Source organism: Salvelinus fontinalis, chromosome 3 (assembly GCF_029448725.1).
Source record: "Salvelinus fontinalis isolate EN_2023a chromosome 3, ASM2944872v1, whole genome shotgun sequence".
NCBI classification, from domain to species: Eukaryota; Metazoa; Chordata; class Actinopteri; order Salmoniformes; family Salmonidae; genus Salvelinus; species Salvelinus fontinalis.
In genome coordinates, this window is record NC_074667.1 from 77,659,743 (window position 1) to 77,672,777 (window position 13,035).

The 13,035-nt window shown below is 41.8% G+C and overlaps 2 protein-coding genes across 2 annotated transcripts in view; one reads left to right on the forward strand and one right to left on the reverse strand.

The window, feature by feature from the left end:
* Nucleotides 1-2,377, reverse strand: part of dctn2 (dynactin 2 (p50)) — a 37,443-nt gene extending 35,066 nt beyond the window's left edge. Inside the window, exons 1-2 of the mRNA XM_055918098.1 lie at nt 2,087-2,377; nt 1,336-1,404 (exon numbers count right to left, since the gene is read on the reverse strand). Of these exons, the coding sequence (XP_055774073.1) occupies nt 1,336-1,404; nt 2,087-2,122 (105 nt within the window). The 5' untranslated portion in view covers nt 2,123-2,377. The remainder of the gene's footprint in view (nt 1-1,335; nt 1,405-2,086) is intronic.
* A 597-nt stretch (nt 2,378-2,974) lies between these two features.
* The window catches only part of LOC129851595 (kinesin heavy chain-like), a 153,956-nt gene continuing 143,895 nt past the window's right edge, over nt 2,975-13,035 (forward strand). The window contains exon 1 of the mRNA XM_055918205.1: nt 2,975-3,563. Within this exon, the coding sequence (XP_055774180.1) occupies nt 3,435-3,563 (129 nt within the window). The 5' untranslated portion in view covers nt 2,975-3,434. The remainder of the gene's footprint in view (nt 3,564-13,035) is intronic.

A 13,035-nucleotide genomic window follows, 5' to 3' on the forward strand; every position in this document is an offset into this window, starting at 1 on the left:
AAGCCCTTCATCAGCACTCAGTTCCGTTCCATTACACACAAGAGCCATTGGACGAAGGTGTCTTCTGTACAGGAGTTTTGTTAAAGAGCCCCGACGCTTGGTCTGAACATTAACATGCATCGCTTACGGTACAGTTTTGGAAGCATAAGGATCTTTCATATCAGCAGGTTGCATGTTGGGCTCCAAGTGGCACAGCGACTTAGTCACTGCATCTCAGTGCTAAAGGCGTCACTACAGGCCTGGTTAGATTCCAGGCTGCATCACAACCGGCCGTAATTGGGAGTCCCATAGGGCGGCGCACAATTGGCCCAGCATCGTTAGGCCGTCATTGTAAATAAGAATGTTGTTAGTTGGACTTGCCTAGTTAAATAAAAAATATTTCACCTTTATTTAACCAGGTGGGCAAGTTGAGAACAAGTTCTCATTTACAATTGCGACCTGGCCAAGATAAAGCAAAGCAGTTCGACACATACAACAACACAGAGTTACACATGGAGTAAAACAAACATACAGTCAATAATACAGTAGAAAAATAAGTCTATATACAATGTGAGCAAATGAGGTGAGATAAGGGAGGTAAAGGCAAAAAAAGGCCATGGTGGCGAAGTAAATACAATATAGCAAGTAAAACACTGGAATGGTAGATTTGCAGTGGAAGAATGTGCAAAGTAGAAATAGAAATAATGGGGTGCAAAGGAGCAAAATAAATAAATACAGTAGGGGAAGAGGTAGTTGTTTGGGCTAAATTATAGAGATGGGCTATGTACAGGTGCAGTAATAAATAATAAGGTTAGCGTTCCCACACAGCCATATCTCCATGTTATACAGTGCGTGTTTACAGAAGACAGAGGGACCACCTGAGCTAATAAGGTATTTGACATGCTCCTAACACCAGTGTGTAACGGAAGAAGTCAGAAATGTGTTGTCAATGGAAAAATACTGTCAGCTGCAACTGTGATTAACGCCACTTAAAACAGTGCACAGTAAGTTTATATTTTGCATTTATGAAATTATTTTGATGTGATATGAAAGTAAAGGGCTTTATGTTTCCAAAACTGTATCGCAATTGAGAATTGATGCTGGTTTAGATGGAGTATTTGGCTGTTTTAGCTGCCAGAGCCAGTCAACATCTGAAAATAACAAGGTCCTTTTAAGGAATAATGGTAGGCTCCTTAAGAGTACACCTTGGGCTACTCTGGATCACACAGTGGTTTGTGACACTCAGCCACATCGGCAACAGACTGGTGTTTTGGGATCAAGAGGCAGCAGCAAACTTTTTTTTGTTTCCCCCCCAAACCCTCCCTTCTCTCCTCCACCCCTCCATGTTTCACTCACCGACTCAAACTGGGCCTGATCATCTTCCGGCAGGTCACTGGTCTCATACACATCTGGCTCGTTGGACGCCTGTGGAAGACAACGACTCGTATTCTATAACTGCAAAATGACATGGACAAAGCTGGCTACTTGCTAGTGCAAAATTAAACGACAGATATAGTTAGCCTTCTCAGAGGATTATACTTTTTGTCAAATCACTCAGTCTTACACACATTAAGAACAAAAAAATACGTTTCCGTATTAGCTGTGGTTATCAATTTTATAATACCCAATGAGTGGAACCACCCAACCACTCTCAGGAAATGTTATCAAGATAACTAGTTAACGTTAGCTGGCCAACGCCCATTCAATCACAAGGCTGGATTAGCTAGCCTCTGTTAGGCTAGCTAATTAGCTGTCGGGAAGAATTGCTATAGTTATAATCACAGATAGTTACAACAATGAGCAGTTAAACAAATCCTGTTTGGTTATATGCTTGATGAAAACTGCTTGAAATATGTTTGTTAAACGCAGACCATTTCAATGCACTAGGCTAGCGAGGTAGTTAACGTGTCGATACTGTAACAAACTAGCGTTAGCTTAACATAGATACGGTTAGTTTATCTGGCTAGATATCAGGCCAGCAATGCTAGCTAGCCTGGCTCCTGTGGTTTTGCTAGGGAGCATGTTACAAATATCTTATCGAGACAGATAGCTAGCTACAACGAGACACTGGCTAGCAAGTTAACTTGCAAGCTAACAGGACACTTACGATTCCAGGCAAATTGGCGTATTTGGGATCAGCCATTGTTGAGGTTGCAAGGACGAGGCCGGTGGATGAGTAGACAAAACCTTAGACGTGACAAAGATACCTGAAATAACGATGGACCTTGTGGACAAGTTATTAGTCCGTTTTAAACGCTAGCTAAATGAACAACCAAATGAATCCTTTCACCCGTAGCCAAACAACTCGCTAACATAAACCGCTTTTTGTGTTATCAACTGTATTCTGACAGCTCGATTGTTCAGTAGCGGGCGAGTATAACAATCTCGCGAGATTTGCGTGGACGAGCTGCGCTGTAGTTTCATAACCTGGTAGACTTTGGAGATGTCACCTAAACTTGATTAAACTTGCAATGGTGCTTTTGTGAAATTGTACAAACATTGTAAAAAATCTTCGAGTAGCTGCCGCTAAGCATGTGAACGAACAGCATGACAATTGTCAGAGTAGGCTGCCTTGTCTGTCTATTTATAGACATAGGGAATATAGCCATAGCCTAAAAGCCTTTGTTTGGATGAATCATTTTGTAAAGGGAAAACATTGAAACAAAACGTATATTTCCCTAGTTTATTACTATACTAGTCTCGACTGTGTGAGTGGCCTAATACATGTCCTGTAAATAACCTATCATAGACGTCTCTGTCAATCACTGTAATACCACATATGTTCGATTTTTAACGATTGTGGGCCTACGATTGACTGGTCAAACCACATTCGCATGATGAGGCTATTATACAAATTAATAAACACCAATTGTCCATAGGCAACCGCTCCATCTTCAGCGCATCAGTGGTGCTGATGAGAGAGATGCGAATAGGCTACCACTTTAATAACGTTGCCTGGATCAGTGCAGGCCACGCCCCGTGCTTGATAAAAGACCAGAGAGCTGCCAGTGATGCAAAGCGCTCGGCAAGCCCATGCTTCAAAATTCTCTCCTCCTGCATCTCTCGCTACAACAGCTGACCGACCGTCTGGAGCCGGATCCGCTCGGGAATACTCTCACATTTAAATTCTAAATAACTGCATGGACAAATTAGCAGAAACGTTATAGTGACATATATGTGTTTTTTGTGGTCTATTTGAAGTAAGCAAACTCTCCAACATTTACATAACCTAACTTACATTTTTATTTTGATCGAAACGGATCTTATTTCAAGCACAAAACCTTGAAATTATCATTCTTGCAAACGCTCAACTTGCCCATCTAAAAAAAAGAGTGTCTGCATTGATATGCATATGATAAATAAGATTAAATAGTGTAAGGGAACAAGTAACTTATAGGTTTTCCCCAAAAAATCCCCTTTGCCTTTTTTGAGGCACATCCGATTTCTTTCTCACAATGGCCGATGTTAGCGCAGAATGCAACATAAAGGTGCTATGCCGCTTCCGTCCTCTAAATCAGTCCGAAATAATCCGTGGAGACAAATTCATCCCGTCATTCCAAACTGATGACACCGTCAGCATAGCGGTAAGTTGATTTTTTGCTGCTCATTCATTATTTTGACAAGATTTGTTGTCTGCCATGTTAGTGATGATGACTGATGATGAGGCATCGTCTTAACGGTGATGCAGAACGTACACTATGTCTTTAGGATACACATTATCATCCAACATCATACTCTGACTACCGGTCAAGTCTGGACTCCTTTCCCCTGAAAGTTCAGACTTGTTTTATTGCAAGTAACTGATTGGATGATATCATACAGATATTGATTGTCATCCTCCTCCTCCTCCTCCTCCTCCTCCTCCTCCTCCTCCTCCTCCTCTTCCTCATCACCTTCTCACATCATTCACTGTCAAGAGTCAAGAGAGACTAGGCTACTCTGTCCACTCAGATAAATAATGCCATTGATAAGTTCTTGTTGCAGTTTGTGAGATGAATGCTAGTCACGTCATTGCGTAAGTCCCATGTTTATGCTGTATAGCACACACCCGATATACAGCATACCTCATAGTAATAGGCTGTAGGTATGTATCATTTCTGATCAGCCAATCAGGCTTCACTGTTAATCTATTAATTATTGGAAGAGAGCTCCTGGCATGGCCTGTTTACACTATGGTTCTGTCATCTCAATTAACCAAGGTCACTTAGCATGGCTTTATAGTGCTGTGGGGATCAATGGTTATTCCTTTCACAAAGGACATCCAACAGGCTTGACATTTTCCAGGGTTGCGTCCCAAATGGCGCCATATTCCCTATATAGCGCACTACTTTTGACCAGCCGCAGGTTTTGGACTAATTCATGTGGCCTGAATTGATCTGATATTGTCTGGTGTGTCCCACGTCATTAATAACATGTAAAAATGATTGATGCAAAAGCTGTGCTTTGGACTTTAAGAAAAAAAGAGAGAGCGAGAGAGGAGAGGGGAAAAGAGAGAGTGAGAAAAGGAGAGAGAGTGAGATGGGGAGCGAGAAAGATCAAGAGAGAGATTGTTTATTTCACTTTTGTATATTATCTATTTCACTTGCTTTGGCAATGTTAACATGTGTTTTCCATGCCAATAAATCCCTGAGAGCGAGAGAGAGCGAGAGAGGAAAAAGAGCATATCCTCCGAGTTAAGATCTATGTATATTATGCATCGTCATTTCTCCTGTAGGGTTTAATGCTCCTGAGGAGGTGATAATAGTAATATGGCTGGACCGTTGTGTCTATGTAGTGGGTGGCTGGAATTACTCTAGATGAGGAAGTGGGAGAGATGTGGTGGGGAGAGATAGAATGCTGATTTCTTTATTGCTGCAAGAGGACAATAAGGTGTCTTAGTTGCAGTGCTTTCAGAAAGTATTCACACCCTTTGACTTTTTCCACATTTTGTTGTCTTACAGCCTGAATTTAAAATGAATTCAATTGAGGTTGTGTGCCACTGGCCTACACACAATACCCCATAGATTCAAAGTGGAATTATGTTTTTAGAAAGGTTTACACATGAGTTAAAAATGAAGAGCTAAAATGTCTTGTCCATAAGCATTCAACCCCTTTGTTATGGCAACGCCTAAATAAGTTCAGGAGTAGAAATGTAGAAAAGTCACATAATAAGTTGCATGGACTCTGTGTGCAATAATAGTGTTTAACATACTTTTTTTATGTCTACCTCATCTCTGTACCCCACACATACAATTATCTGTAAGGTCCCTCAGTCAAGTAGTGAATTTCAAACACAGTTTCAACCACAAAGACCAGGGATGGTTTCCAATGCCTCGCAAAGAAGGGCACCTATTGGTAGATGGCACAAAAAAAAGCATTTGAATATCCCTTTGACCATGGTAAAGTTATTAATTACACTTTGGATGGTGTGTCAATACATCCAGTCACTACAAAGATACAGGCGTCCTTCCTTACTCAGTTGCCGGAGAGGAAAGTGAGGCCAATGGTGACTTTAAAACAGTTACAGAGTTTAATGGCTGTGATAGGAGATAACTGAGGATGGATCATCAACATTGTAGTTACTCCACAATACTAACCTAATTGACAGAGTGAAAAGAAGGAAGCCTGTACAGAATACAAATATTCCAAAACATGAATCTTGTTTGCAAATAGGCACTAAAACATTTACTTTATGTCCTATCTTAACTTTATGGCATATCCAGCAGAACACATCACTGAGTACCACTCCTCATATTTTCAAGCATGGTGGTGGCTGCATCATGTTATGGATATGCTTGTCAATGGCAAGGACTAGGGAGTTTTTTTAGGATAAAAAGTAAGGAAATAGAGCTAAGAACAGGCAAAATCCTAGAGGAAAAACTGGTTCAGTCTGCTTTCCAACAGACACTGGGATACAAAGTCACCTTTCAGCAGGACAATAACCTTAAACACAAGGCCAAATATACAGTACACTGGAGTTGCTTACCAAGATGACATTGAATGTTCCTGAGTGGCCTAGTTACAGTTTCGGCTTAAAAATATATGACAAGACTTGAAAACGGCTATCTAGCATCTAGCAGCTATCTATAATCAATAACCAACTTGACAGAGCTTAAAGAATTTTAAAAAGAATAATATGCAAATATTATATTATTATATTCCAGGTGATGAAACCCTGCCCAGAAAGACTCATAGCTGACTCAGGTGGTTGAATACTTATGTAATCAAGATATATTAGTATTTTATTTTTATATTTTTTTACAAATATATATTTTTTAAATCCACTTTTGTGTAGATCATTGACAAAATCTGACAATTAAATCAATTTAATCACACCTGGTAACACAACAAAATGTGTAAAAAGACAAGGGGTGTGAATACTTTATGAAGGCACTTTAGATGTAAAGTGAGGGCATTGTATAATTTAGATGTCTGTTTGACATCAGCAAAATTGTGGCATACTGTATGTGGCAAGATTATGTGTAACGTTCGTCTTGTGGTGAATGAACGGACCAAGGCGCAGCGGGTGATGAATACATACTGATTTATTAAATGAAAGACGAAACACTAATGAACACTAGAACAAACTACAAAACAATAAACAAAAGCAACAGACCTGAAACAAACGAACTTACATATAGACGAAGAATGCACAAACAGGAACAGACTACCTAAAACGAACGAACAAACGAAACAGTCCCATGTGGTGTACACAGACACAGGAACAATCACCCACAAACAAACAGTGAGAACAACCTACCTTAATATGGTTCTCAATCAGAGGAAACGTCAAACACCTGCCTCTAATTGAGAACCATACCAGGCAACACATTAACCCAACATAGAAAACACATAACATAGACTACCCACCCCAACTCACGCCCTGACCAACTAAACACATACAAAACAACAGAAAACAGGTCAGGAACGTGAAATTATGCCACTCTACAGCTGTAGGATTTTAATTTGAGCCAGTTTACTAGAGCAGGAAAATAATCCTTTAGCAACAGGAAATGTGAATTATTATGTGGATTATAAGGAATTAAACATTTTTTGGGGGGTTGATACATATCAAAGTGGAAATTAAAAACTTCAAAAGCATTTTCAAACCTCAAATACTGTACACTACAAGTTTTACATTTCCTGCATACCAGGAAAGTTATCCTACAACAGGGTGATCAAATTAAGATCCTACAGTACATCTGTATATTCAAATGTTATGACGCAAAATGTTTTTGAGATGGAGTCCAAATTGCATTTAGTGCACTAGGTTTTAGACTGTAGTCAATAATGATGAAGTCGGCACTACTACAAATGTAAAGCCTCATACACTATATACAGAGGAAACATCTAGAAGCAACAACAGCTCAGCTGCGAAGTGGTAGGCCACACAATGCATAGTGCCAAGTGTAAAGTTTGGTGGAGGAGGAATAATGGTCTTGGGCTGTTTTTCATGGTTCGGGCCCCTTTGTTCCAGTGAAGGGAAATCTTAACGCTACAACACACAATGACATTCTAGACAATTCTGTGCTTCCAACGTTGTGGGAACAGTTTGGGGAAGGCCCTTTCCTGTTTCTGCATGACAATGCCCCCGTGGACAAAGCGAGGTCCACCCAGAAATGGTTTGTCGAGATCGGTGTGGAAGAGCTTGACTGGCTTGCACAGAGCCCTGACCTCAACCCCATCGAACACCTTTGGGATGATTTGGGACGCCGACTGCGAGCCAGGCCTAATCGCCCAACATCAGTGCCCGACCTCACTAACGCTCTTGTGGCTGAATGGAAGCATGTCCCCGCAACAATGTTCCAACATCTAGTAGAAAGCCTTCCTAGAAAAGTGGAGGCTGTTATAGGAGCAAAGGGTGGGACCAACTCCATATTAATGCCCATTATTTTGCAATGAGATGTTCGACGAGCAGGTGTCCACATACTTTTGGTCATGTAGTCTATGCTTATTTCCTATTCTCTTCTCTCATCTACAAACAGCTGGCAATACAAATAACAACAGACTCATCAGAAATAATAGTGAATATCTGGTCTGTTCTTTATACAGTCTATCATCGGGTCATACATCAGCCTGGTATTATTACGAGGGTTATATTGATTTCATATTATAGTACAGACATCAGCCTGGTGTTATTACGAGGGTTATATTGATTTCAGGATCATTAACAGCTTCTCATTCTAACATCACGTTAGAATAAGTATTTAGATGCCACGTCCACAATTCGTACAAATGTCATTCACGGCTCCCCGCTCTAGGCAAGACATTTCAGTTACTGTGTAGATTTTTTTTTTTTTATAAAAAAAAAAAGAGTGACACTGGAAATTATTAGTGTGATTTATCGTACATCAAACTTGACAGTCTCTGTGTAACTGTCCCGGAGGCCGGTTTATGTCCGTAGCAACCGGTTGCCAAGGTCCTGGGGATGCATGTTCAGATCTCTGCCCCAAAATCCCCAGGTCTGCTCCAATAGAGGTATGACTAACACAATAAATCAAAAACAACACCCGTTAAAATTGAATTGAAATGAAAATGTCAAGAGAGGCAGTGTGCGTTGAGTTTTAGCCTCCTTACCATTTTAAACTGTTGCAGCTCCCAGGCCTATACCGCTCTATGAGGTCGGTAGGAGTCCTTCTCCCTGCTGTAGTCTGCATGTAGCTGGACAACACATGAAGAGGACACCATATCAGTGATATATACATCTCATATACATGTACCCGGCTCTAGGTGCAGGCTGCCCTTAGTCACAGATCTAGGATCAGCAAACTCCCCAAAAAATCCTAACCCTAAACTATTATGTAGAAATTAACAAAAACGGATCTGGGATTGGTGTCTATGGACAACGTGTTGATGAGAAGTGTGGATAGCAACACATACATGTGTGACGTTAACGTGTGCTGTCAGTCTACCTCTGTTTAATATGACCATCCCCAACAGCTTTTGCCTTCAAATCAGGATACATAGTCAGGACTGAAGAGTATGTCTGACTAACTACCAAAGATCCAATCATCAACCTGTATACACAAATGTCTGAAGACTAGATGATTACCATGTATGGATAGCCGTTTTAATGAATAGCGGTAGAGAAATGCATCGTGGATTCTATGTTTGGAGAACATGGCCAGTCCACTGCCTATGACTCCACTGGATGGAGAGAGAAAGAGAGAGAGAGTAACACAGCAGGCTGTATTGGGCTAAATGTGTAGGTTACTATAGTAGAGTGTTTAATCACACTTTACTTTAAAAGCTGCAGTATGTCACGTTTTGGGTGACCCGACCAAATTCACATAGAAATGTCAGATATAAATTTGCTATTCTTGTTGAAAGCAAGTCTAAGAAGCGGTAGATCTGTTCAATGTGCTCTATTTCTATGCTTCCCGTTCTTAAGTTAAGTTTTTGCTTATTTTACTTTTGATGTTGTACACCAGCTTCAAACACCTGAAAATACAACATTTTTGGATCAGGGAAAATATGTTTAGATGGTACAATGGTTCCCTACATTATACTTGCTTGTTTTGTCACATAAACTGAAACGAGGCAAACTATTAGAAATTTAGCAACCAGAAAATGGCTGAGTGATTTCTGCATAGTGCACATTTAATTAAGCTGTAGGCTACCTCCAGAAGGACTTTATAACACATTCATAACAATTGTATTTTATTTTACCTTTATTTAACTAGGCAAGTCAGTTAAGAACAAATTCTTATTTTCAATGACGTATATCAATGAGGGTTGTATTTATTTCATATTATAAACTGGGTGGTTCGAGCCCTGAATTGGCTGATGGCTGACAGCCGCCATTGGCTGACAGCCGTGGTTTATCAGACCCTATACTACGGGTATGACATAAACATTTATTTTTACTGCTCTAATTATGTTGGTAACCACTTTATAATAGCGATAAGGCACCTCGGGGGTTTGTGATATTTAAGTGATAATGCCCTCCAAGCCGTTGTTTGGAGGATATATTGGCACAGGTGTTACGCCCGAGACGAATTTGAGGGCCTGCGATATATTCTCCAAACACCGCTTTGGAGGGCATTATCACTTTTATACAACAGGTTACCAACATATTTAAATAATAATTTACATATTTTAATTAAAAACATTAAAAACATAATTTAATGAATTTATTCATACCATTTAATCCTTCCACAAGATATAGTCCCAAAACAAATCTAGGGTTGCTGCCCAAGCAACAAGGCTGACGTTTTACGTATTCCTACGCAATTGTGTTTTTGTGTTTTTTTTGTATGTTTCTTATTGTTTGTAACTTATTTTTGAACTTTTTTTGTACATAATGTTGCTGCTACCGTCTCTTATGACAGAAAATAACTTTATGATAAAGTGGCCAGACGGAAGCCACTCCTCAGTAAAAGGCACATGACAGCCCATTTGGAATTTGCCAAACGGTATCTAAAGACTCTCAGACCATGAGAAACAAGATTCTCTGGTCTGATGAAACCAAGATTGAACTCTTTGGCCTTAATGCCAAGCGTCACATCTGGAGGATACCTGGCACCATCACTAAGGTGAAGCATGGTGGTGGCAGCATCATGCTGTGGGGATGTTTGTCTGCGGCAGAGACTGGGACGGAGCAAAGTACAGAGAGATCCTTGATGAAAACCTGCTCCAGAGTGCTCAGGACCTCAGACTGGGGCGAAGGTTCACCTTCCAACAGGACAACGACCCTAAGCACACAGCCAAGAACACAGGAGTGGCCTCGGGACAAGTCTCTGAATGTCATTGAGTGGCCCAGCCAGAGCCCGAACTTGAACCAGATCGAACATCTCTGGGGAGACCTGAAAATAGCTGTGCAGTGACGCCCCCCCCCCCCCCCCCCCCCCATCAAATCTGACAGAGCTTGAGAGGATCTGCAGAGAAGAATGGGAGAAACTCCCCAAATACAGCTGAGCCAAGCTGTAGTTGCTGCCACAGGTGCTTGAACAATGTACTGAGTAAAGAGGGTCTGAATACTTATGTAAATGTGATATCAGTTTATTATTTTTAATACATTTGCAAAAATGTTTAAAAATAAAAATTAAATTTGCTTTGTCATTGTGAGGTATTGTGGGCAGATTGATAGGGGGGAAAAAACATTTTAATACATTTTAGAATAAGACTAACAGAACAAAATGTGGAAAAAAGTCCAGGGGTCTGAATATGTTCCAAATACACTGTACATACAGTACATCAGCCTGGTGTTACTGTGAGGGTTGTACTGATTTCATATGATTGTACACCATGATTCATAAAAGGATGAAGAAACAGACTTACTGAAATCAGGACACTTTACCGGCGCTAGAATTCACATGACCTACAGTACCCTGAAAGGCAAACACTGGAAGCCATTCTAATTATAATTAGGTCTATAAGATTGTTATATTACTATTATTATACTCAGGCTGGGATCAGAAGCCGTGAAATTACAGTTGAAAACCCATGCTGTGCACACAGAGATTATTTATCAGTCCCATCCCCTGTACACATACAGAACAGTGGTAGTGTGTAAACCAGGAAACCAGAGGTTGTGAATGATAGATAATATCCAGCTAAATGTATTCCCAACTACATTCCAAATTAATTACAGATAACACACACATCCACACACTCTCATCCCCTTCAACTGCAGGAAGCCATCAAAATAGGTTTTCAGCACACTCATTGTGTCATACTAATCATACTAATGAATGTGTTTGTCCTACTCCCTGCACATATGGCTCAGCCACTGCGCTGGCTTCTCTTCTAGGGAATGTGACAGTGAAGAGGGAGAGAGAGGGTGTGTTTGTGTGTGAGAGAGTGAAGGGTAGCATACGTACGTCAGATTAGTTTGTCCCAGCAAGTCCTGTAACCTCTGTGGTAGTCTCGCGTTACCGTACTTCCAAGTGTCAAATGCGAGGAAGCATCTGACGGACAACGGGATTTAATAATAATTTGGCACGAGTGCGTGCACTTATATTTGTCTTGTTCCAGACATGTACTATAGTTTTTATTGCATATCCCAAATCCCCTTGAGACACTCCCAGAGAGTGGAGTCACAGCCACGGTCAGCAGAAACCCAGGAGCTATTAGGGTTAAGTGCATTGCTCAGTGACACATTGACAGATTGTTCCCCTTGTCAGCTGGGAGATTTGAACGAGCCAACCTTTCAGTTACTGGTCCAACACTCTAACCACTAGGCTACCTGCCACCCCTACGCTCTAACCACTGGGCTACCTGCCACCCCTACACTCTAACCACTGGGCTACCTGCCACCCCTACACTCTAACCACTGGGCTACCTGCCACCCCTACACTCTAACCACTGGGCTACCTGCCACCCCTACACTCTAACCACTAGACTACCTGCCACCCCTACACTCTAACCACTAGACTACCTGCCACCCCTACACTCTAACCACTAGACTACCTGCCGCCCCTACACTCTAACCACTAGACTACCTGCCGCCCCTACACTCTAACCACTGGGCTACCTGCCACCCCTACACTCTAACCACTAGGCTACCTGCCACCCCTACACTCTAACCACTAGGCCACTACCTGCCGCCCCTACACTCTAACCACTAGACTACCTGCCACCCCTACACTCTAACCACTAGACTACCTGCCACCCCTACACTCTAACCACTAGACTACCTGCCACCCCTACACTCTAACCACTGGGCTACCTGCCACCCCTACACTCTAACCACTGGGCTACCTGCCACCCCTACACTCTAACCACTAGACTACCTGCCACCCCTACACTCTAACCACTAGACTACCTGCCACCCCTACACTCTAACCACTAGACTACCTGCCACCCCTACACTCTAACCACTGGGCTACCTGCCACCCCTACACTCTAACCACTGGGCTACCTGCCACCCCTACACTCTAACCACTAGACTACCTGCCGCCCCTACACTCTAACCACTGGGCTACCTGCCGACCCTACACTCTAACCACTGGGCTACCTGCCGCCCCTACACTCTAACCACTGGGCTACCTGCCGCCCCTACACTCAAACCACTAGGCTACCTGCCACCCCTACACTCTAACCACTGGGCTACCTGCCACCCCTACACTCTAACCA